The sequence below is a fragment of the Dromiciops gliroides genome, chromosome 2, assembly GCF_019393635.1.
Source record: "Dromiciops gliroides isolate mDroGli1 chromosome 2, mDroGli1.pri, whole genome shotgun sequence".
Lineage (NCBI taxonomy): Eukaryota > Metazoa > Chordata > Mammalia > Microbiotheria > Microbiotheriidae > Dromiciops > Dromiciops gliroides.
The window spans coordinates 700,987,181-701,013,416 of NC_057862.1; the positions used below are offsets into that span (position 1 = coordinate 700,987,181).

At 40.3% G+C, this 26,236-nt stretch overlaps 1 protein-coding gene across 1 annotated transcript in view; it reads left to right on the forward strand.

Annotated features, from left to right (window-relative positions):
* LOC122741838 (protein FAM228B-like) overlaps nt 1–26,030 on the forward strand; it is a 41,255-nt gene extending 15,225 nt beyond the window's left edge. Inside the window, exons 4-8 of the mRNA XM_043985660.1 lie at nt 12,372–12,563; nt 24,899–24,986; nt 25,096–25,252; nt 25,365–25,460; nt 25,917–26,030. Coding sequence (XP_043841595.1) covers nt 12,372–12,563; nt 24,899–24,986; nt 25,096–25,252; nt 25,365–25,460; nt 25,917–25,926 — 543 coding nt within the window. The 3' untranslated portion in view covers nt 25,927–26,030. The remainder of the gene's footprint in view (nt 1–12,371; nt 12,564–24,898; nt 24,987–25,095; nt 25,253–25,364; nt 25,461–25,916) is intronic.
* Nucleotides 26,031–26,236: the final 206 nt, after the last annotated feature.

Genomic DNA, 26,236 nt, shown 5'->3' on the forward strand with positions numbered 1-26,236 from the left:
CTGAATTCTCACTGTTCTGTTCTCTTTTTCATGGAGTTTACTTTTTCCAATTATCCCCTCACCAGTTCAACCATTATAGTCTCACCATTGAACCATCACACACTCTCCAACTTCTCTTGCCTACACCAAACACAAATAAAACAACTTCTTCTTTGTATGAGTCTCATTTTAATCATCCCCACATAAACTTCTACAAAACTAAATTTGCTTTAAATGATATATTTTTCTTCACCCATTCTTTTGACCTTTTCTTGCATAGTCCAGGTAACAATTAGTTTAAAAGTCACCTTTGGTACAAGGGTGGGATTAGTGCCAAGATGGCAGAGTAAAGGCAGGGACTCACCAGAGCTCTTCCAAATTCCCCTCCAAACATCTTTAATATAATGTTTCAACTCAAATTCTGGAGGGGCAGAACCAACAAAAAGTCAAGGAGAAATAATTTTCCAGCCCAAGCTAATTTAGAAGGTCAGCAGGAAAGGTCTGACTCACTGGGGTGAGAGAGGAACATAGTCCAGCACAGGTGGTGACCAATGTGAGAAAATAATGGGATTTGGCAGATATTCAAAGGCCCCACCTGGAGATTAATCTAAACTGATTGAATTAAGTGAGAGTGATTAGCCTACTTCAAGTTAATTAGACTGTAACCACACCTGGCCAGCCCTTAAGGAGGTATTGTTCTCAGAAGCTGAGGACTTTGAACTCAACTTGAGACCACCTTCAAGTCCAGTGAACCAATGGATTTGGATGATGCTAACCAATCAGGTTGAAGCAGTGTGTAAGGACCGCCTCTGCTCCAGACCTATAAAAAGCTTCCACACTCAGTTTGGGGGCAGTTTGTGGTTGAAGCAGGCTCATGGTCGAGGACTTGAGAAAGAACCAGATCAGGCTGGAACTCTAGGCTAGATAGGCTTTTTCTTAACTTTCTGAACTCCATGTGTTTTCCTTTTTACTAATACCTGGTATGCTTTAATAAATGCTTTAATGCTCAAAGACTGGTACTAAAGCTTCTAATTTAAGGTGACCACACATTAGATTTTTTAGACATCACAGTTAGATTTTAAACATCACATCCAGTAACCCAATAGGAAGTCTTGAGGGCATGTAAGTCTTGGTCCACAGATGGTAAGGTGATCAGACAACTGTTGGTCAGAAGGAGACTGCAGGGGACCCTTTGCTGGCATGAGGTGCAGGACTCTGCTACATTGCCCATATTTAGTTCCAAGTCAGATTCTCAGGGTGAGGAGGAGCACTAGCACAGTGGATCATTTAGCCACAGGGGAACAAGGATCCTCCTCACAGTTCCAGGGTGAAAAAGAATGTTTGTGGTCACTCAGACCAGAGCACAAACCAGCAGAGCAGTGACCATACCTCTCCTTACATTAGACCACTTTGTAAGAATTGAAAACTTTAAAACCTTTAGAATTAGCTCTAAAAACAGCAGCATGAAAAACTTGAACTTTGGGATAGTATACTCTTCACTCCAGGAGCAGAGCCCAAGTTTTAAAAATCAAGAAATAAACTGGGAAAATTAGCAAACAACAACAACAACAAGAAAAAGAACATAGAAAGTTACTATGGTGACAGGGAAGATCAAGACAAACTCAAAAGACAATGAAATAGAACAGCTTCATGCAAAGTCTCAAAGAAAATTGTGAACTGGACACAAGCCCAAAAAAGAATTCCTGGAAGAGATCAAAAAAGGATTTAAAAAATCAAATAAAAGAGGTAGAGGAAAAAATGGGGAAAGGAATGAGAGTGATGCAAGAAAATTATGAAAAGAGCCAACAGTTTGGTAAATAGGAACAAAAATATGAAGAAGATAATACCTTAGAAAGCAGAATTGACCAAGTGGAAAAAGAAGTACAAAAATTCATAGGAGAAAATAACTATTTAAAAAATAAAATTAGAAAAATGGAAAAAGAGGTACAAAAGCTCACTGAAGAAAATAATTTCTCAAAAATTAGAATTAGGCAAGCAGAAGATAATGACTTCATGAAACAATAAGAAACAATAAAACAAAATCAAAAGAATGAAAAACAGAAGGAAGTATGAAACATCTCATTGAAAAGCATCTGACTTGTAAAACAGATCAAATAAAATACTTATTGGACTATCTGGAACTATGTTTGTTTTTTTAAGAGCTTAAACTTCATATTTCAAGAAATTATCCAGGAAAACTGCCCTGTTATCCTAGAGCCATAGGGCAAAATAGAAATTGAAAGTAATCCACATATCACCTCCTTGAAGAGATCCCAAAATGAAAACTCCCAGGAATATTTATAGCCAAACCTCAGAGCCAGAAAATACAACAACAACAACAACAAAAATAGTTCAAATATTATGGAGCCCCAGTCAGGATCACACAAGATTTAGTAGCTTCTTCATTAAAAGACTGAAGAGCTTGGGATATGATATTCCAGAAGGTAAAGGAGCTAGGATTAAACTAAGAATCACCTATCCAGCAAAATTGAATATAATCCTTCAGAGGGAAAATTGAATATTTAATGAATCAGAAGATTTACAAGCATTCTTGATGAAAAGACCTGAGCTGAATAGGAAATTTTACTTTCAAATACAAGACTCAAGAGAAGCATAAAAAGGTAAACATGAAAGAATAATCATAAGGAATTCTACAAGATTAAACTTTACATTCTTATATGAGAAGATGATACCTATAATTCCTAATAACTTTATCATTATTAGGGAAGTTACAAAGTGTATACAGAGGGTATGCCTGTGAGTTGACTATGATAAGGTCATTTCAAAAAAAAAAATTAATGAAAAAAAGGAATGCACTGAGAAAAGGGGGGAAGAGAAAATGGGGAAAAATGTGTCACATAAAAGAGGTGTACAAGGGAGAGAGTTTTTGCAATAGAGGAGGAAAAATGGGGGTGGTGGGCAATGCCTGAAGCTCACATTGGATTTGGTTCAAAGAGGGAAGAATATGTATATGGATGTATGATGTATGTGTGTATGTATGTATGTGTGTGTATATATATATATATATACTCGGCTGTGTATAAAAATCTATCTTATTCAATAGGGAAATGAGAGGAGAAAGGGAGCATAATAAAAAGGAGGGCAGATAAAAGAAGGCAGTAGCAAAACAGACTTGAGGAGGAAGAGGGTAAATAAAAAGCAAAAGAGAAAAAGTTAAATGGGGAAAATAGGATGGAGGTGTTGTGGGGAAATAGGGTAGAGGGTTTGGGATAGGGGTAGGGGTTTGGGGCCATATTAGCACTCTCAAAGCTGTCTCCAGTGCTGAGTAGAGTCTTCCATAGGTCCCTCCTCATCCTCCAGACCCACCTACCTCCCTGCCTAAATAATTGTTATGGGGAAATAGGATGGGGTTTGGGGTAGGGGTTTTTAGGAATTCCTCCTTAAAGAATTACACCCTTGGGGCAGCTAGATGGCGCAGTGGATAGAGCACTGGCCCTGGAGTCAGGAGTACCTGAGTTCAAATCCGGCCTCAGACACTTAACACTTACTAGCTGTGTGACCCTAGGCAAGTCACTTAACCCCAATTGCCTCACTAAAAAAAAAAAAAAAGAATTACACCCTCTTGCACACAAATCCAATTAGAATAAAATAATAGTTTATTTAGGGTGCTAGGGAAAGAAAAGCAAGAGAGAAATCCTTGGATTTCTTCTCATGGGGAGAAGGCATGGCACAGAGGCGTGGCTCTGAGATACCTACCTTCTCGAGCAGGAGACAGACAGATACTTTTATAGAGGACTGATGGGGGTGATCATCTGACTGTGGAAAGTTCCTTTATTGAGGGAGGACCATTCCCCACTGGTGGTGGCTGGAGGGGTTAGGTGAGGGGTGGCTGCCAATCTCTCAAGCCATCTCTCTCCCCCTCCAGCCACAAAGGCAGCAGCCACACCTAATCTTATCTCCCCATGGGTGGGTCAAACTGGAATGAAGGGTGATGGTCCCAGAGCTAGCTCAGTTCTGATCAGGTTCCACTTATCTCTTTAGGTGTGTCTGTCCTTTGGTTTAGTTTCTCAAGGAGAAGGTTCTTTGATGTACCCCAGAGAACTTCTGGGGTGCTCTGGGCCCATAACAGAGGGAAATACACAGTTATCATAACTGTGAATGTGAATGGCATGAACTCACCCATAAAATGGAAGAAGATAGCAGAATGGATTGGAAATCAGAATCTAACAATATGTTGTTTACTAGAAACACCCTTGAAAGAGAGAAGCACAGAACAAAAATAAAGGCCTGGAGCATGATCCATCATGCTTCAGCTGGAGTAAAAAAAAAAAAAAAAGCAAGGGTAGCATCATGATCTTAGACAAAGCAAAAGCAAAAATAGATCTAATTGAAATAGATAATCAGGGAAACCACATTTTGCTAAAAGGTACCACAGACAATAAAGTGATATCAAAACTAAGCATATATATGCACCAAATGGCAGAGCATCCAAATTCTTAAAGAAAAGTTAAATGAATTAAGGCGGAAATAGACAGTAAATCTATTCTAGTGGGGGACCTCAACTTTTCCCACCCAGAACTTGATAAATCTAACCAAAAATAAATAAGAGAGAATTTAAGAAGACAAATACAATTTTAGAAAAGACAGATATTATAAGCCCTTGAGTTCAAATTCAGCCTCAGACAATTACTAACTAGCTTTGTGATCCTGGGCAAGTCACATAATCTCTGTTTGCTTTATTCCACTGAAGAAGGGAATGACAAATCACTTCAGTATCTTTGCTAAGAAAACCCCATGGGCATCATGGTCCATGTGGTCACAAAGAAGACATCACTGAACAACAAAAAAGAGTATACAAATGGGTACAAACCATAACATAATTTCATTAAAGAGAATGACCACAAAGAGACAACATACCAAAATTTATGAGATGCAGTCAAAGCAATACTTAGGGGGAAATTTGTATCTTTAATGCTTGCATTAATAAAATAGAGAAGCAACAGATCAACAAAATGGGCATGAAACTAAAAAGAAAAACTAGTAAAAGAACAAATTAAACCCCTGTCCCCAATTAAACACCAGATTAGAAATCCCAAAAATCAAAGGAGTAATAGAATCGAAAGTAAGAAAACCACTGAACCAATAAACAAAAATAGGATCTAGTTTTATGAAAAAAAAGCAATAAAATAGATAAAACATTGGTTAATTTGATTTTTAAAAAGGTAAGAAGAGGGGCACCTAGGTGGCACAGTGGATAGAGCACTGGCCCTGGAGTCAGGAGTACCTGAGTTCAAATCTGGCCTTAGACACTTAACACTTACTAGCTAGCTGTGTGACCCTGGCCAAGTCACTTAACCCCAATTGCCTCACTAAAAAAATAAATAAATAAATAAAAGAGGTAAGAAGAAAACCAAATTACCAGTATCAAAAATGAAAATGGTAGGGGCAGCTAGGTGGCGCAGTGGATAGAGCACTAGCCCTGGAGTCAGGAGTACCTGAGTTCAAATCTGGCCTCAGACACTTAACACTTACTAGCTGTGTGACCCTGGGCAAGTCACTTAACCCCAATTGCCTCACTTAAAAAAAAAATGAAAATGGTGAATTCATCAGCAAAGATGATGAAATTAAATAAAGCAATTATTAGGAACTGATTTGGCCAATTATATGCCAATTAATCTAACAGTCTAATTGAAATTGATGAAATATAAATTGCCCAGATTAACAGAAGAGGAGATAGAATACTTAAGTAACGCTATCTTTAAAAATTAAAATGAGCAGGGGCAGCTAGGTGGTGCAGTGGATAGAGCACCGACCCTGGAGTCAGGAGGACCTGAGTTCAAATCTGACCTCAGACACTTAACACTTACTAGCTGTGTGACCCTAGGCAAGTCACTTAACCCCAATTGCCTCACCAAAAAAAAAACCAACCCAAAATTAAAATGAGCAGGCCATAAGTGAACCCCCTAAGAAAAAATCCCCAGGTCCAAATGGATTCACAAATGAGTTCTATTAAACCTTATAAGGACAATTAATTCCAGTATTATATAAACTATTTGGAAAAATAATCAAAGAAGGAGTCCTACCAAATTCCTTTTATGACACAAATATGGCACTGATACTTAAAACAGGAAGAGTGAAAAGAGAGAAAGAAAATTCTAGACCCATTTTCCTAATGAATATCAATGCAAAAATTTTGAATAAAGTACTAGCAAGATTACAGCAATAGAGCATGAAGATCATACACTACGCCCAGGTGAGCTTTATACCAAGAATTCAGGGCTAGCTCAATATTAGGAAAACTATAAGCACGATTGACCAGAAGTTATTTTGACTATTATAAATAACTAAATGAATACAAAGGACATATGAAGAAAAATGCTATTTGCATCCAGAGAAAGAACTGATAAATAGAAGTATGTATAGTAGAATAATTTAAAATATATAGATATAGATGCTTATTTGTGTCTATTGGTAGCCATCTCTAGACAGTGGGGATAGGAGGAGAGAAGGGAAGAAAAACAGAAATTTACATGATAATTTTGTTGTATATTTGCAAGAAATAATCAGTTGTACGCAGTAGATTTGCAGTTTCATGTGCAATCATCTTTTTCCTTGTACTATGTTATGGAAATGCTTGTTTTATTCTGTAAATTAAAAATAAAATAAAACAAACCCAGTAAAATCATTTAATTATCTTAATAGATACAGAAAAAGCTTTTGACAAAATACAACACTCATGCCTGTTAAAAACACTGGAAAGCATAGGAATAAATGAAACTTTCCTTAAAGTGATACATAGTATCTAAAATCACCAGCAAGCATTATCTGTAATGGGGATAAGCTAGAAGTCTTCCCAGTCGGATCAGGGATGAAGCAATGATGCTCACTATCACCACTATTATGCAATATTGTAGTAGAAATGTTATAACCAAGAGAACCAAGAGAAGAAAAAGAAATTAAAGGAATTAGAATAGGCACTGAGGAAATTTTGCTGATGATTTGATGCTATACTTAGAGAATCAACTAAAAATGAGTTGAAATAATTAACAACTTCAGCAAAGTTGCAGGACACAAAGTAAACCCATACAAATCATCAGCATTTCTATATTTTACCAACAAAGTCCAGCAGCAACATAGAAAGAGAAATTCTATATAAAATAACAGTAGGGGCAGCTAGGTGGCGCAGTGGATAGAGCACCGGCCCTGGAGTCAGGAGTACCTGAGTTCAAATCCGGCCTCAGACACTTAACACTTACTAGCTGTGTGACCCTGGGCAAGTCACTTAACCCCAATTGCCTCACTAAAAAAAATAAAATAATAAAATAAAATAAAATAACAGTAGATAATATAAAATAGAGGTCTACCTGCCAAAACAAATACAGGAACTTTTTTTTTCTGGGCAATGGGCGTTAAGTGACTTGCCTAGGGTCACACAGCTAGTAAATGTCAAGTTTCTGAGGTCAAATTTGAACTCGGGTCCTCCTGAATCCAGGGCCAGTACTTTATCCACTGCACCACCTAGCGGCCCCCCAGGAACTCTTAAGAACACAATTATAAAATGCTTTCCACACAAAGTCAAATCTAAATAATTGGGAAAATATTAATTGCTCATGGATAATCTAAGCCAATATAATAAAAATGACAACTCTACCTAAATTAATTTACTTATTCTATGCCATACCAATCAAACTACCAAAGAATTATTTTATAGAACTAGAAAAAATAAGATTCATCTGGAGGAATAAAAAGGTCAAAACTTTCAAGCAACCAATGGAAAACAAATTGTGAAGGAAGATGGTCTGTCCATACCAGATCTCAAAGTATATTACAGAGGTAATCATCAAAACAATCTGATGCTGTCTAAAGAACAGAGTGGTGAACCAATGGAATATATTAAGTATACAGTACACAGTAGTGAGTGACTATAGTAATCTAATGTTTGTTAAGACTAAAGATCCAAGCTTTTGGGACAAGAACTCACTATTTGACAAAAATTACTAGGAAAACTGGAAAACAGTTTGGCAGAAACTAGATATAGACCAACATCTCACATCATATGCCAAGATAAAGTCAAAATGGCTACATGATTTAGACTTAAAGGGTGATACCATAAGTAAATTAGGGATGCATGGAATAGTTTACCTGACAATCTATAGATGAGGTAAAAATTTATGAGCTAACAAGAGATAGAGACCATTATGAGATATAAAATGGGTGTTTGATTATATTAAATTAAAAGGTTTTGCAGAAATAAAACCAACATAGTCAAGATTAAAAGGAAAGCTAGAAACTGGGAAAGATTTTTACAATAAGTTTCTCTGATAAGGACCTCATTTCTCAAATATTTCAAAAACTTAGTCAAATTTATGAAAATATAGGTCATTTTCCAATTGATAAATGGACAAAGGATATGAGCAGGCAGTTTCCAGATGAAGACATCAAAACTATCTATAGTCATATGAAAAAGTGCTCCAAATCACTATTGTTTGGAGAAATGCAAATGAAAACAATTCTGAGGTACCATTACATACTCATCAGATTGGCTAATGTGGCAGAAAAGGGAAATGACAATATTGGAGAAAATATTTTAAAAACTGGGACAGTAATACATTGTTGGTGGAGTTGTGAACTGAATCAACCATTCTGGAAAACAATTTGGAACTATGCCCAAAGGGCTATAAATCTGTGTATACCCTTTGACCTGGCAATACTACTACTAGGTCTATATCCCAAAGAGATCAAAGCAAAAGGAAAATGACTTATATGTACAAAAATATTCATAGCAACTCTTTTTTATAATAAACATTTTTATTTATAGTTTTGAATTCCAAATTTTATTCCTCCTTCCCTTCCTGCCCTACCCTCTCCCTGAGGCTGTGTAAGCAATCAGATATGGGTTATAAACATGCAATCATGTAAAACATTACATTAGTCATTTTGTACAAGAAAACTTGAATAAAAGAAAAAATGAAAGTGAAAAATAGTATGCTTCAGTCTGTGTTCCATCAATATCAGTTATTTGGAGGTGGATGGTATATTTTATCAACAGTCCTTTGGGATTATCTTGGATCATTGTGTTGTTGAGAACAGTTAAGTCTTTCACAGTTGTTAATCAATCAATATTGCTGTCTCTGTGCACAATGTTCTCTTGGTTCTGCTTACTTCACTATACATCTATCTATATAAGTCTTTCTAGGCCTTTCTGAAGTCATCCTGCTTGTCATTTCTTATAGCACAATAATATTCCATCACAATCATATACCACAGCTTGTTTAGCCATTTCCCAATTGATGGGCATTCCTTTGATTTCCAATTCTTAGCCACCACAAAAAGAGCTGCTATAAATAATTTTGTACAAATAGGTCTTTTTCTCTTTTGGGGCATGATGTCTTTGGGATATAAGCCCATCAGTGGTATTGCTGGATCAAAGGGGACACACAGTTCTATAACCCTTTGGACATAATTCCAGATTGTAAAGCAGCTCTTTTTGTGGTGATAGAATTGGAAATTGAGGGCATGTCCATCAATTGGGGAATGGCTGAACAAATTGTGGTATATGATTGTGATGGAAAACTATTGTGTTATAAGAAATGATGAGTAGGATAGTTTCAGAAAAACCTGGGAAGACTTATATGAATGGATGCAAAATGAAATGAGTGGAACCAGGAGAACATTGTGCACAGTAACCACAATATTGTATGATGCTCAACTGTGATAGACTTAGCCATTCTCAGCTATACAATGATCCAAGACAATTATGAAAACTTATAATGAAAAATGCTATCCACTTCCAGAGAAAGAACTGGAGTCTGAATAAAGATCAAAGCATACTTTTCCCCTTTATTTTTCTTGTTTTGGGGGAGAAAGGTCTCTGTTTTCTTTTGTAATATGGCTAATATAGAACTGCGTTACATGACTGCACAAATGTAATCTATATTGAATTGTTTGCCTTCCCAAGGGGTGGGGGGAGGGAAAGAATGTTGAATTTAAAATTTAGGAAAATGAATGTTAAAAATTGTTTTTACCTGTAACTGAGAAAGACACCTTTTGGCCCCTACCTTTCACCTCTTTGTTTCATTATCCTTTACTTTTGGGGTTTAATTTATGCATTTTAATTTTTAAAAGGGAGGCAACATGGGTCAGTGGGGAGAGTGCTAGGTTATATAGTCAGAGGACTTAATTTTGATACTGGATGTGCTATTTAGAGTATTTCGGTCTTGCACAAAATCACATAACCTTTCTGAGCCTCAGTTTCCTCATCAATCAAATCAAAGAGTCAGGCTAGGAAATTGCCAACTTCAGATCTAGTATTTCACTTTTCAGGACCCGTTCTTCCATTCCTTTACAAAATATTTACCTTTGTATTTCAATTACCCTTACACTAGATATGACTTAAAACTTAAACAACATTCTTAACACTTCCCTCTAGAATATAAACCTTGGTGATTCTTTCTTCATTACTTGTATTTAATTCTAGATGCCACTGTTAATTGTCACCTCCTTGGTCAATTTACCTGTAAAAGGCACTTCTGAGCTCTGGATTTCTCAGGAAGAATGAAATTTTCTGACCTCATTGAAGAATTATCCTTTCTCATGATGCAATGTGTTAAATTTTTAGCTTTATTAGTTCTGGAGTGTCTATTAATTTCTTTTTGATTTTTGGCAGAGCACATCTCAGCCATGTCTTTCATTTGTTAAAAGTCATTGTTGAATAGTTTTACATATTGTGAGTATGTGATTTGCTTCTTGGCTACTTGTAGGATTTCTTCTTTGATACTGCAGTTTGGGAACTCCAAATTTTGGAGTGAGTTCATCTTCAGGTTTGTCTCTTTTGGCAAGCTGTGTATTCTATTTGCATTCCACTATTCATTTTCAAGACTTCCAGGTTGTTGGGGGGTTTTTGAGGGGAGGGCAGGGGGTTTCATGGTTTCCTAGAATATGATATTAAGATTACTTGTTTCCTTACATTTTTTTTTTCTGAGATACTATCATTGTCTCATTGAGCTTTCTTCTCTAATTCTATTGTTTTGGTTTGTAGAGAACTAAAGCCAAACTAAACTCTCTAAGTTTTACTGCTAAAATTTTTTCCCCTTTAGTTTACTTTTCCATCTCTTAATTTTGTAAATAGCCTGAACCCTTCTATTCCTTAGAGTCTTCTGCTTCCTGGATATTCTTCCTTTTTGAATTCTTGATCTTATTTCTGATGCCAGGATTTCCTTCTTGAGATTTTTTGACTACTTGGAAGTTCTTTGGGGGAGATCCTGGGGACTTTTTTGCCCCCTGAATTCATTTATTCTGGCTTCCTGGTGGTTTAATGCCAAGTTTTCCTGTCGTTTATCTTCTTGATCTTTTCTTTTCTTTGGAATAGCTGCTGTGGAGGAGCTGGGCGTAGTCAATGGAACTCCTCTGCCCAACCCTTCTGGAAGACATCTTCTCTCCAAGAAGGCTTCTGCATATTCTCACCACCTTTGGTATCCTTTATTTTATAATTCTGGACCATATTTTCTGACCTCCTCCTCCTAAGCTTGCCATTCTCACTGCTGTCTGCGCCACATCTCCCTGGATGTGTTGTCCTGACTTAGGGATCTTGCCAAACCCTAACAATAGGAACTTCCTCCCAGAGTGGGAAGGATGGACTCAAGCTCTTGGGCCACTTGTTGGATTCTTGTTCACAGATATCTTTGAAGTCCAGTCCGAATCCAGGAGCCTGTGTCTGTGTGCTCCTCATGGGATTTCTTTCACCTCTTCACTCCCTGCCCACGACACTGTTACATCCCAATGAGAATGCCCAGTGTAATGGCCCATGAGCCAGACTCTGCCCACTCCAGTGGGAGCCCAGGGCCTCTCCTTGCTTTAGCTTCCCCATTTCTTTGCTGTCATTTACAGCAGGAATGTCTACCTACACCTGGTTTGATTTATCTGGTGACTTGATTGGTTCACTGTTGGACAAGGATTTCACATTTAGAACAGTGCTAATGGCTCTTGCTGCCCACCAGTCTGGCACTGGCATTGTGGAAGCTGAGCATGCCTCACAGAAGGGAGGGATGTTTCTTTTTCTTTTCTTTTTTGTTTTGGTGCGGCAATGAGGGTTAAGTGACTTGCCCAGGGTCACACAGCTAGGAAGAGTCAAGTGTCTGAGGTTGGATTTGAACTCAGTTCCTCCTGAATCTAGGGCCAGTGCTTTATCCACTGGGCCACCTAGCTGCCCAGGAGATGTTTTGATTTTCCTGGTTTTTGAGTTGATATGGGGAAAGAATTCATTGCGCAGTGGTTGCCCAGAGGTGGGAAGGAGTCATTCTGGGGTGGAAGAACAGCCCGTTTGTGGTTCAGGTGAGAGGAAGCGAATGAGGTTGTCTCCCCATTCCCTGTATCTTGTTTCGAAGCTCTAATTTGTCTCTCACTCCCCGCCCCCCCGCCCCCCCCCCCCCCAGGAATTGGACAGGTATTTGCAGCGCCAAGATTTTCTAAATGCCAGAAGGAGAGAGATGCTGCATAAGAGATGGGTTGAGAATGTTGCCTGTCCTCTCCAGCAGAAAATTGTTGACAAAGTCGGTTCCCCCAGGGAGATTGAGAAGAGGAAGCGTCTGGAACTGGAAGGCTACCTTCGGTTCAGGAATGCTGTGGTACTGAGCTCTTGTTCTGCCCTTTTTTGGGGAGCAGTCCCTAGGGGAGGCACTCTGCAGGCCACTTAATTATTAATTAATGAGACCCACAAGAGAAGCTAGAGTTTATTAAAAAAAAAAACAGAAAAAGTAAATGCGTGTGTTTGAGGCGGTGGCTGGTAGTATTCACCACCTACGAGGAAAAAATACAGGGAACGGACAGGAAGACTGGCCACTGACCACTAGAACAGAACATGTCTGTCCATCAGGAGGGCCAAGATCCCAAGCCTGGCCCAAGACAGGACAGCAGCGAGGGAGGGGGTGGAAATGTCTGTTGGCATCTACACTTTGCCAAGGGCAGAGCAGTGAATGATTTCTGGGTTTGCCTTCCTGATAACATCATCACGAACATTTATGAAGTGCCTACTGGGTGTCAGACAGACTTGTTAACAGGGCGGCTAATTGTAGCACAGGCCCTGGGTCCGCTCTCCGAACAGGCATGCCCACTGGCAGTCTGGGTCCTTGAGAGCCGCAACTCCGGGGTGGCTGTCTGGTGCAAGGACTCACGAGCCCCCACCAGTGTCCTCCTTCGACTGTCTTTTGTCTGTGCCAGAGTCAATTAGCTCCCAGATGTCTGGAACACACTGCCAAGAACACACAGGGAGGACATGGGAAGGTGGGCTGGGGAGCACAGGTGGTGCTAATGAGTGCAATTAGCTCACAGCTCCTAGCTGGCCACAAGTCCGATCTGCTTTTGCGGAACCCTCATGAATGTGCCCCTGCCAGGCCCTTGTTGGACCCTAAAGCTGCCATTCTCTCCACACATCTGGTTGTCCTCTCCACTCCTGGGGGGAGGCTTTGTTTGTTCTGCGTCTGATCTCTTGGAGCAGGGGGAGGTGTGACTCCTCCTCCTGGATTTGCCTCCTCCCAGCTGCCTGCCCCCAGCTTGGCTTTCAGAGCAGTGGCTAGCCAGCTCCCTCTCTTAGCGCCCCCTACACTCCTGATCAGAACTTGTCTGCAGCTAGTTTATGTCTTGGGTTGATTGGCTGGCCCATTACTGTCCCTGGTGCTGTGAGGGAAGGAGCCCCATGGGGACCTGATTAGCCTGATCTGATCATTCTCCTCTCTTCTTTCCTCCATAGAACATCATGGTCCTAGAAACAGGATCCTTTTCACATGATGAAAAAGGACCCTATTATTTAAAGGTAGGGTAGCCCCAGGGTCTGCTCATTCTGGGACTCATCCTTCCGGGGTGTGAGTTCTAATCCAGACCAAGACCAAGTAAAGTAATTGGTGAGTCCTTGTGTGCCAGGGGAGTAGGGATTTCAGCAGTGGGGCCTTCAGGGAGGGCAGATTCACACCTTTTTGCCCTGTGTCTGTTGTCCATGCTCTCCCCTAAATCCTTCAAAGAGGGTGCCCCACTGAAACCTCTCTCTGGGGGCTCCCCCTCTGGCGAGAGCCTTGCTGACTGCAGCCTGTCTGTGGTGGTCCTTTGGACCACCTAGAGTTCTGATTCCTGGAAGGCTACGATGGCTACAGACAGGTGACTTCAGTGGAAAGACATCAGTGTTCGTTTTGATGCACAGACATTTAGAGGAGCCTAGAATGGCTAAACTGAGGCAGATCTCCACACGAGATCACATTTATTATCTGGTCAATGCTGCCTGTCGATAACTGGGTCCATGAGTTGTCTCCATTAATACCAAAGACCGCTCCCCCTTTAGAGGTTTTGGGGGTACAGAACAAAGAACAGAGCAGGAGAGATGACACCTGACTGGTCGGAAGTCTGGTAATGGGACTAGCAACAACCCTCTTCTTCTCCCATGAGGCCGAGATGTGCTCCTTACCCAGGTGCAGATGCAAAGGTGGGAGGTAACGGACAAGACCTTCAGGGCAGTGAATCAGCCAGCCTTGAGCAATAGCCTGGTGGGGTGAAGATGACTGGCTGGACTCCCCTTCTGTTCACATACATTCCCCAAGGCCAATTAAATTCCTTGAGGCAAGAATATATGGATTTTAAAATTTAACCTAGGCAGCTAGGTGGCACAGTACATAGAGCACCGGCCCTGGATTCAGGAGGACCTGAGTTCAAATTTGACCTCAGACACTTAACACTTACTAGCTATGTGACCCTGGGTAAGTCACTTAACCCCAATTGCCTCACCAAAAAAACCCCAAAACCCAACAAAATTTAACCTATTACAGGCCAGTAGAACTCAGTTCCGAGACAGAGAACTGTGACAAGCAGTTACAGGGCAAAATCAACTCCTCATAAATAGGATCAATAAGAAAATTACACAGGGTCCATTTTAATCTTCTAAATTTTCCCTTTGACCAATGAGAGATAGGTATTTCTCCTAGATCACTTATCTATAAGAGAAGCTTTTAAGATCCTTAACACAATCATCATCAACAGGGTGTACCAGCACAAGTTTCTCTGGTGGACGTCCAAAACAGGCATTAGCACAGTAACTAATGCAAAGCTGAAAAAGATCGAGATGGATTGCTTATAGGACAAGGCATAGCAGGGATATCTAAAACATGAGGAGCTTGACATGTCTCCAAAATAATGAAGAAAACTCAGCAGATCCTGGGAAATAAAAGGTCAAAGTAATACCATTATGGTTAACTAACCTCAAGTCTCCTGGAATCCCAGCATCCCAGGCCCCCCTTTCATCTTGGGTGTCTCTGGTCTGGAAACATCTTCTTTTGGAAGTCCTTGGGGTACTTCTGAAGTTGTCTCCTCCTCAGTAGATCTGCTCCCCTGGTTCCATATTGCTTATAGAAATACGTGGATGTTCTTGCTAAAATCTTTAACAAGACAGATCTCAAAACACCTTAGGACAACCTCTTAAACATTACTTCTCCACTAACTAATTAAAACCAGCTCAAACCTCATGGTTCTGATGACATTAACTTAGGAACCTATAGTTCACGTAAAATTTCAGAGACTGTCATTTTTAAATAACCCTTGCTTTTTCTGTCTTTATCTAAATTTTGTAGCTGCTACAAAAATGGTTAACAAGCTAAAGGAAGAATCTTAAGAAAAACTATGAGAATTCTGACTTGTAAATTAGTCTTTCTGGTTAAAGATTTAATATTTACCAAAGCAGAAATAGAAACCAGGGCTGAGAGTGCTTTTCTAAATTGGTATTGACTCCATTATCATTTATCTTTCTAGGATGTAAGTTAGCAAGCTGTTAACATTGATATATTTAAGAAATCCAAATACAAACTGGAAAATCAGGAACTAAATATTTTGCTGCTGTTGTTTGTCCTTCATTTTCAAAGATGATCAATGACATCACAGGTGATGTCTTGGCTTGCCCGTGAATTGGATTTAAGTGAGGCAGAGTTGCCCGACATCGTCAGCCTCCCTCCCTCTCTTCCTGAGTCATCAAAGTCCAGTGGCAGGACAAAAGTCAGGAGGACCTGGGATGCAGTGCATGACCAGACCAAGCTCTAAGTGCTCCCCAACACCTGCTTCAGCCTCTTTCATGGCCATTGGAACCAAGTGTTCTTATCTGCCCATTCTGCTGGGGGATGTTTTCACGTCCTTGGGCTAGACATCTCCATAACTCACTGATGGGTTTGAGGCCTGTCACTTACCCACAACCTGGTTTGAGCCCATCGACTGAGATGGTTGACCAGGGTGTGACCACCGTATGTGCTACAGCTTCCTGGAGTCACAGGAAGGTGGACACCAAAGGTGGATGGGAAGCCTTGAAAAGGGCTCAAAGGGGAAGCTAGGTGGTGCAGTGGATAGAGCATTGGCCCTGGATTCAAGAGGACCTGAGTTCAAATCTGGCTTCAGACACTTAACACTTACTAGCTGTGTGACCCTGGGCAAGTCACTTAAACTCCAATTGCCTCACCAAAAACAAAACAAAACAAAACAAAACAAAAAAAGGGCTCAGAAAGCCCTCAGATCAGAGGTGCTAGTCCTCCTGAATGGCATACAGCCCAGCTAAATATTTTGAAATGCCACAGAAGGTAGAATTCTTTTTTTTTTAATAAAAAAACATTTTTATTTAAAGTTTTGAATTCCAAATTCTATCCCTCCCCGCTCAGTGAGGCAGTAAGCAGTCAGATATAGGTTATAAATGTTCAATTATGTAAAACATCACCATATTAATAATTTTGTACAAGAAAACTTGAATAAGAGGAAAAAAGGAAAGTGAAAAATAGCATAATTCAGTCTGTGTTCCATCAATATCAATTCTTTCTTTGGAGGTGGATAGTATGCTTCATCATTAGTCCTTTGGGATTGTCTTAGATCATTGTATTGCTGAGAACAGTTAAGTCGAGAAGGTAGAAATATTTTTAAAAATTTATTTATTTAGAATTTTCCTCAAGTTACATGTAAAAACAAATTTCCACATTGATTTTTAAAACTTTATGTTTTAAATTCTCTTCCTTCCTTCCTCCCCACCACCCCTTAAGAACTCAAGCAATTCAATACAAGATATACATGTGCAGTCATGGAAAACATTTCCACATTAGTCAGGGTGTGAAAGAAAACAGACAAAAAAAACTTTAGAAAGAGGAACTAACAAAAAATTATTCTTCCATATGTATTCAGATACCGTCTGTTCTTTCTCTGCAGATGGACTGCATTTTTCATATGTCCTTCTGAGAGCATCCTGCTCATCATTTCTCCCAGCACAAGAGTGTTCCCTCCTAATCTCATCCCACTATTTATTCAATCATTCCCCAAGTGATGGGTATCACCCCAATTTCAAATTCAACTTTAGAAAAATCTCTTTTTTAGACACCAACCTAGCAGGGGTAGTGTGAGGTCAAAGAATATGCAGGGTTTTACGGCCCCTTGGCCAGAGTTCCAAATGGCTCTACAGAATGTTGGAATCAGTTTACAGCTTTACTAAGAGTATATGAATGTCTCATTTTCCCCATAAGCCCCACAACATTTGTCATTTTCCTCTGCTGTCCTATTATCCAATCCAATAGGTATGAGGTAGTACTCCAGAATTGTTTTGACCTGAATCTCTCCAATTAATAGTGAGTTAGAGCATTTTTTTTCATATGGCTATAGGTGGCTTTATTTCATCTGAAGACTTTATGTCTTTTTTTTTTTTTTTTTTGGTGAGGCAATTGGGGTTAAGTGACTTGCCCAGGATCACACAGTTAGTAAGTGTCAAGTGTCTGAGACTGGATTTGAACTCAGGTCCTCCTGAATCCAGGGGTCAGTGCTCAAACCACTGCGCCACCTAGCTGCCCCAAGACTTTATCTTGTGTAATTTAAGATTCTAAATGTGGATTCTAATGTGTTCCCCCAGTTTGGGGGAAACTGACTAAAAATCACTGATAAAACGATTTTAGGTTTTTAAGGGTTTATTGGAAAATAGAAAGAAAAAGATTGAGAACAGAATTCTAACAGCCTGGCATTCCTATCTTTCCTCAAATCTCCTGTGAAGTCCTCTGCCGCCACCACCATCAAGTCCGGAAGCCAAAAAGGCCAGCGCTCTCTGCGCAGGCTCCCTTTTCCTCCTTCCTTTCTCCTCCCAGACCATAGGAGGCTCCTCCAGTTGATTGGCTGGTAGACTTGATAGACAGCACCCATGAGCAAGCGTCATTTCCTGACGCCAAGGAAAAGCCACAATGCCTCTGAGGCATTTTCCTCATGGTGGAGGTCTCCACAGCAAGTCTCCAGTAGGTGGCGTCATTCCAATCATTCCAATCTTTTGATCATCTATCAATTGGGGAATGGCTCTCTTTTTAACAAATTTGACTCAGTTCTCTATGTGCTTGAGAACTGAAGCCTATCAGGCAAACCTGCTTCAATTTTTTTTTTATATAGTTACTATCGGTAACTGTATTACTCTCTATCCTATTCCCTCCCCTTGATATTTACTCTGGTTTTTATCAAGAAGGTAGAAATCTTTTTAAAAAATTTTTTTTTTTGGTGGGATAATGAGGGTTAAGTGACTTGCCCAGGGTTACACAGCTAGTAAGTGTCAAGTGTCTGAGGCAGGATTTGAACTCAGGTCCTCCTGAATCCAGGGCCAGTGCTTTAGCCGCTGCACCACCTAGCTGCCCCCTGGTGTTTTTTTTTTAAACAAGGTCTTCCTTCTACCTCACCCCACTTCCTTTTCCATAAAGTGAGCAATTATTCTTCCCTTTTAAAATATACCTAATTAAAGACTTATTAGACTTTATTAATTATCATGACAATAGCTTCCAACAGTAATAATTTCACAGTATCCAAATAAAGAATTAAGATCTTTGATGATTTGATTGTGCCATTAACTTAAAAGCATTTCATATTCAATGTATTCTCAGAATTGATAACACAAAAAAACTTAGAAACATAATGCATGAATTTAAAATATGAAGCAAAACTCCATATTAATCAGATGATATTAATTAGTGAATTAAAAAACCATCTGTGGTAGTATGACTATTTCCTGTATGAAGTTTCTACTAAAATGAATGATCAGATTTATGCTAACCACCTTCTTTATTCATGTCACAGACTGGTAAACTGAGGTAATTTGTTTTAAGACCACATTGTTGACAGATTTCCAGATCCATGCATTTCCTTAACACTTTGTCTTAATGCCAAACTTATCATAAGTATCTTATTAGGAAAGACACACTTCACTTAAAAGGAGACCAGAATAAATTCAAATATATTTGGATTTATTTTCCAAATGCTATCATGTAGAATCTTGTTTGAAATGCAGCTAACAGCTTGATTAAGTGTTGCAGCTCAAGTGTTCCAAGCAGCTCAAAGAATCCAAGCAGGCAGCAGAGAGTGGTTGAAAGCTTCTTTAATTCATCTTTGTGAAGCTAGGTGGCACAGTGGCTAAAGCAATGGCCCTGGATTCAGGAGGACCTGAGTTCAAAGCTGACCTCAGACCCTTGACACTTACTAGCTGTGTGACCCTGGGCAAGTCACTTAACCCTCATTACCCCACCAAAAGAATTTTTTTTTTTAATTAATCTTCATGAAGATGGGTACCTTTCTGAATGTGCCAGGGAATGTACTGAAGTGAAGTCCCACACAGCTATTTATACCCACCCAAGGGTTCCTCCCAACCAATCACATCACAGTATTTACTATCCCTCTATTTACATATAGTAACAGTAATAACCAATCAGATTGTACCAAGTAGACCAATCACAGTGCTCTGATAGAGACCAATCAAATTGTAGTCAACCAATCAGACTGCCCTGATAAAGACCAGTCAGATTATACCAGTCAACCAATCAGATTGTATGAAATACGATACCAGGTCTTAACCTATTGTGGGCAAGAGTGTCTGCTCCTCCTTAGAATGATGCTGTGTTAACATGCACAACTTTTCAAGAAATGAAACTAAACCCACTCTCTGTCCCCAGGACTCTGAGAAGAATCCAAATATGGTCTTTTCTCTCAATCTGAATTTATAATGTCAATTATTTAGCACTATATGTTTCACAAGGGCCATGTATTCAAAGCATTTTGTATTATGGGGTCCACTATTTCCCATTAATTCACTGCCAAAGATTTTTAAAATGAAAGCCTGAAATTAGATTTAATCTACCCTAATCATCCCACCAAAAAAGCCCATTTTAATTTAGTTCAAATATGGGTTCTAATTTCTTATAAGTTCACTCCTAGCTCTCTATAACTTTTCCCTATATACTTCAAATAAAGCTGCAATTTTTATTATGATAGTGCCCAATAAAAGAAATACATGAAGTTTCACATGACCTTCCCAAGTAAACAAAGCCAAAAGTTCCCTCAAACCTTTCTTTCAACAAACCCATACCTGTCTTACTGTCTTCTACATTTCTTCCCTTAAATGTCCTTTAATTTTAAAGTTCACTCCCTAAATTCTCCTCGTTATTTCAGTAGCATTTCAGACTATTATTCTCTCATCTTCACTGAGTTTCTCCTTTATAATTTTAGCACACCATTGTTAGACAAAATGTCTTCCTAAAAGCTTTTACTCAGTGCAGTTGTGACTTTGCCAATACTTTAATTATAACAGTTAAAGACTGTTGAATTATTGCCAATTCTGTTATTTCCTAAAAGATGGAAGCACCAAAAAATCCTTTAAGATACTTTTAGCAATTATAAAAGTTTTTATCAGCTTACAAAAACTTGATCTATTTAAATAACAATTGTTTCTATATATTATTCACAGTAGTAACACAAAGCATCTATCTAAATAAGTTTCCTTTGCATTTCAAGTTGTTTTCTTTTTTTTTTTTTGGTGAGGCAATTGGGGTTAAGTGACTTGCCCAGGGTCACACAGCTAGTAAGTGTCAAGTGTCTGAGGCTGGATTTGAACTCAGGTCCTTCTGACTCCAGGGCCTGTGCTCTATCTACTGCACCACCTAGCTGCCCCTCAAGTTGTTTTCTTAAATAAGCATCTCTTTTTTTTTTCTGGGCAGAGCTAACTTTAAAAATAATAGATGTAGTCTTTTTAATATATACCTACAAGTTTCTCTCTAATCAGAATCCTCCCCTGCTCAATAAATCTGTCATTCATGGGGGCAGGGTGAGTGTGGGGGAAGGCCTCAGTGCTCTTAAATTCTAAATAATATAAACTCCCAAACTTCAAAAAACACTATGTTGTTTCAGCATTTATTAAAAAAGTTTTAACCAAAATCTGGAAATGCCTAGTAGAGAACTTGCAATTCTGTCATAAATTCAGCTTCTAATTAGTTTACAATATCACAAATTTCTCTGGTTTGGGGGGGAAGTTTCCCTTACCTCTTATCTCTTCCCTTTCACTCCCACAGAGTGCAAAGAGAGCAGGAATGAAAAGAGAATAAAAAGAGGAAGAGACTTGTTCTAAAGGCTTAAAGAACTATATCACAAGGCACAGAGAGGTTTTCCCCCTAAGTTTCATGCATACAATTTTCTGAAAATAACCTTAATAAAATGGTATAGACAGACCATATACAGGCACAGTTGTAGAAACACAGATGCTCACCAACAAACAGACAGGCATGAAAAATAGGGTCTCCAATATTTTTTTCTTATAATTCTGGGTGATTTACATGCCAGAGTAGGTACAGACTCCCAGACATGGCAGGGAGTCCTTGGGAGGAATGGAGTTGGAAATAGCAACAGCGGTGGTCACTTACTATGGAAGGCTTGTGCATCTCGTGACCTTTTTGTTACCAACATTGTCTTCCATTTACCTAAATGCAATACAACTTCATGGATGTACCCTTGCAGCATGTCATTGTAAGGAGAAGAGACAGACAGGATGTGAGAGTGATGAAGGTGATGTGTGGCACAGAGTGCTGGACCAATCATAGACTTCTCCTCTCCAAGCTAAATATTCACATTCAACAAAAGCAGGAGCCCCAAGGCAAGGTGACTACCAGAAGACTTAATGCCAAGATTGCAATGCTTCTCTGAGTGGGAAGAGTTTGTTGCTAAGTTGGAGGGAAAGCTGAGCACAGGGTTGGCAACAGTGGAGCACAACAGGACTGGGCACCTTTCAGAGAATTGGTGTACAGCACTGCATTTACTCTTCTGGGCCAGAAGACTCATAAACATCAGGATTGGTTTGACCAGAATTGTGGGAAAATTGAGAAGCTCCTAAATGAAAAACAAGAACTCCACAGGGTTTACCAGTAGGAAAGTTAATTCATCTCTAAGTAGGCAGTGTTTAACTCCATCAAAAGTAAAATAAAAGTGAAGCTTAGAGAGATGCAGGACTCTTGGCTCAATAAGGAGGCAGATGAAATTCAGTTTTATGCTGACAGTATAAAAAACAACATTCTGTTCTCTTGCTTGTGTTAATTTTGGCCTAATAAACACCATGAAAACACACGTTCTCCAGCCATAAGTAGCCTTCAGGGCATCATAAAAGTAGAGCTAGTCACATTACTTGAATGCCAAATGTATGTCTACCTAGAAGACTGCTTTATGGAGAACTCACACAGGGCCGGTGTTCCCATGGTGGTCAGAAGAAGCAGCAACACAAGGACACTGTCAAGGTCTCTCTGAAGAATTTTGGAATCGATTGTGAGATATGGGAGACACACTGGCACAGGACCATCCAGCATGTTGTGCCCACATCAAAGAAAGTGCTATGCTTTGTGAGGCAGAATTGCAGTGGCTCAAAAGAAATGTGAGATGTGAAAATTTAGAGAATCGAATCCAAATGATCTGTGGACCATTTGTGCCCAACCTGTGGCAGAGCCTTCTGAGCTCATACTGGTCTTATCAGCCACCATTGGACACACCGTACCTTGACCCTGACAGTGCAGTGTCATGTTGGTCCTCTTTGAGAATGAAAGACAACAAACAACTGGAAAAGTTACAGTTATTAGCCTTTTGGAGGGCTATTTCACCTGATAATTTGTCATTTCCTTTGCTTAAAGAAATCTAACTGGTCCAATTTAAGTAAATGCTGCTGACAGACTTACACAGTACTTTATACAGTTTGGTTGTTGTCACTGTCTCAAGCACAGAAATTGGAATCAATTTGGCTTGTCTTTCTGTGTCTGTTCTTTTACTCCTGACAGGAATAAAATCCTTTTTTTTTCCCTCAGAAAAGATACACTGAAAAAAGATAGATAATCCTCATCTTTAAAGGGTGCTGTTGGGAATTCAATTTCATCTTTTTTTTTTGTGGTTGGAGACATGGACAATTCATCTCAAGGTCAGATAACAGTCATCTGTCTGGCACATGCTCAAATCACAATTGATCTCCTCTCACTTTTCTGGCCTATTTCAAGAGGCCTCTTCAATGGAGATCACATTTATTAGCAGGGGTAGGCTTCATGTCAACAAATGGGTCCATGGCTTGCCTTCATTAGTGCCAAAGACCCCCAGAAAAAGGACAGCTCCCTTTTATATGTTTGGGGTCTACAGGACAAAGAGCAAAACAAGGTGGATAACATCATGGTATCGGGGGCAACATGGTGGATACAGAGCTGAAGTGTAGGGAACAATATGATTGGAAGTTTGTTAACCAGCTAGCAATGATCCTCTCCTTTTTTCATGAGATTAGGAAATGCTCTTTGAGTCCAGGTGGGAGACAGGGGCCCAGACTTTGGACGGAAAACCAGACATTTCTGAAGGGTAGCTTGGTGAAGTGAGGATATCCGGGCCCAAACTCACTTGCTTTCTCACAAATTCTCCAGGTTAGTTAAATTCCTGGAGGCAAGAATAGATGGATTTAAACATTTTCCCCATTCCAGGCCAGCTGAGCTCTTAACTAAGTTCAGAGATAAAGAACCACGACTTAAGCAGTTACAAGACACAAGCAGTTAAAGATCAAAATCAATTATAAATAAGATCAATAAGAAAATGATACAGGGTTGATTTTAATCTTCTCATGTCCAAGGGGCTAGACCAGTCCAACCAAATGGTGTTCAGGTATACAAGCATTTCCATTGGCTTGATTCTCCCATGTGGGTTTGTGAACTTTGTTTACAGTACATACAAAAGCTGCCTTTGTATATCCAGAACCTGGCATACAGTTGGCATTTAATAAATACTTGTTGAATGAAAGATTTTTAAAAATGGTAATAGCTAGCTTTGTATGACATCAGTGAAAGTCATTTTGAATGATTGGTATTTGTCAATAGAAGGAAAAGGACAAGAATTCAATGGATGGGGGGCAGCTAGGTGGCACAGTGGATAAAGCACTGGCCCTGGATTCAGGAGGACCTGAGTTCAAATCCAGTCTCAGACACTTGACCCTTACTAGCTGTGTGACCCTGGGCAAGTCACTTAACCCTCATTGCCCTGCCACCCCCCACCCCCCCCACCCCCCCGAAAAAAAGAATTCAATGGATGAGAAGGGTGGGGTGGGATAGCTGCTGAGATCACCTGTGATATCAAGGGGTCAGAATTGGGGGCCTATAGACAATGGCAGCTCTAGTGTGGTCTATCCTAGGCAACAGCCCAACATCAGCTTTCCTTCCACAAGATTCTTCAGCATGGGGGTGGCTCTCTTGGGATGGAAGAATGTTGCCCATCTGCTGGGGCATTGTCCCCCAGAAGGGCAAAGATGAGGCTGCCGTCACACAGAGTAGTCATGGCCACATTGGCCCTGGCCAGGACCAGGGATCCTTGGGCCTGACCAGCCTGCCCTGCACAGGATTTAGGTGAAAGGATCTTGCAGAATTCAGTCTTGCTCAAGGTCCCAACTGCAGAATTCTGGGCTCCCTTATGCAGAGGGGCCTTCTCCCCCCCCACCCCCAGGCAGAAGGGGCAGTAGCTGGCTCTGGCTCTGAGGACCTTTCATGCCCTTGCTCTGTGTGAAGTGCCTGAGCTGGAGCCCAGACTTCCTGAGGCCCACCCTGATGCTGCTCTGATGCCCCTGGAGCCACACCTGTCTTCAGGCTAAACCTTCAACGGGTTACTTTTCTTGCAGGTTACACTCCCACCATTCCATGATCCCCTGTTACAAGCCCAGCAAGACAGGGATGAGGAGAACAAAGCTATTCTTCAGTGTGAGACAGGTACTTGGAGAAGTGCCCACTGCCCCTTCTACCCTCCCCCCCCCCAATACTGTGAGAACAGCACAGGTGATTAAAGTTAGGCTCTCATGCCCTGCTTCTTTCCCTGTAGGAAGAATATACACAATGAGGGAGTTTAAAGAAAGAGAGAAAGCCGAGCGGCTGGCCAGGCTGCCCCAATCATCCCTCGCCCGGCAGAACATCAGCCCAAGCCAGTGGCTTAAGATCCCTGCTGGATACGTGGAAAGTGAATTTTGTCGAAAGTCCAGGTAGGGGGTGGTTTCTAGCATTTCAGCCGATGCTCAGCAGCAGAGAGGGCTCGGCTGCTCTGTGTCTGTGCCTTGGAAAGGCGTGTGCTCAGTAACCCTTTTCTTGTTGAAGGTTAAAAGTGAGAGTGAATCGAAATCGGATCAGCTGGGACTTCAGAAAGGTTTTCTATCCTTCAGAAACCAATGAAGAAGAATCCACCATTTCCCTGTAAGTCTCTTGTCAGCACCTTTGTCATTCCCTCATTTGTTACCATTATAGTTGGGTGACATCAGGCAAATCATCTTCCTTTTTGGAGCCTCAGTTTCCTTTCCTGTACATGAAGCTCACAACACTTGTACTCTCCAAGGAGAAAGCACTTTTAAAACTCCATAGAAATGGGAACTGGTGGGGCTTCTCTCACCCGGGGATCGCCAGAAAATATGTCTGGGGTTTTTTTTTTTTTTTTCTTTTTTTTTTTTTTTTTAGTGAGGCAATTGGGGTTAAGTGACTTGCCCAGGGTCACACAGCTAGTGAGTGTTAAGTGTCTGAGTCCGGATTTGAACTCAGGTCCTCCTGACTCCAGGGCCAGTGCTCTATCCACTGCACCACCTAGCTGGGTTTTTTTAATCTTATATTCGTTTTATTTTCTATTACATTTTGAGTTCTGGATCATCTCCTTCCCAGCCCTGCTTAGAGAAGGCCAACATCTGAGCTGGATGCACCCGAGGAAGTACACACTTGATGTGCTCGCATCTTCCCTCCTGGGCCCTTTGTTGTTGACTTGAATGTTCTTATCACTCAGAAGAGCTTCATCATTCAGCTACTCTAACAATATGGCTGCGGCTGTATATAGTGCCCTCCTGGCCCTGCTCGTTTCACTCTGCACCATCTGACATCTGAGATGCTTTGAGGGTCAGCCTCTGCACACAATATTCACTGTTGCCAGCACACCAGAGGATCAAAGGGTCCCAGAAATGTCCCTCACATCCATGGGGTCTGCCATC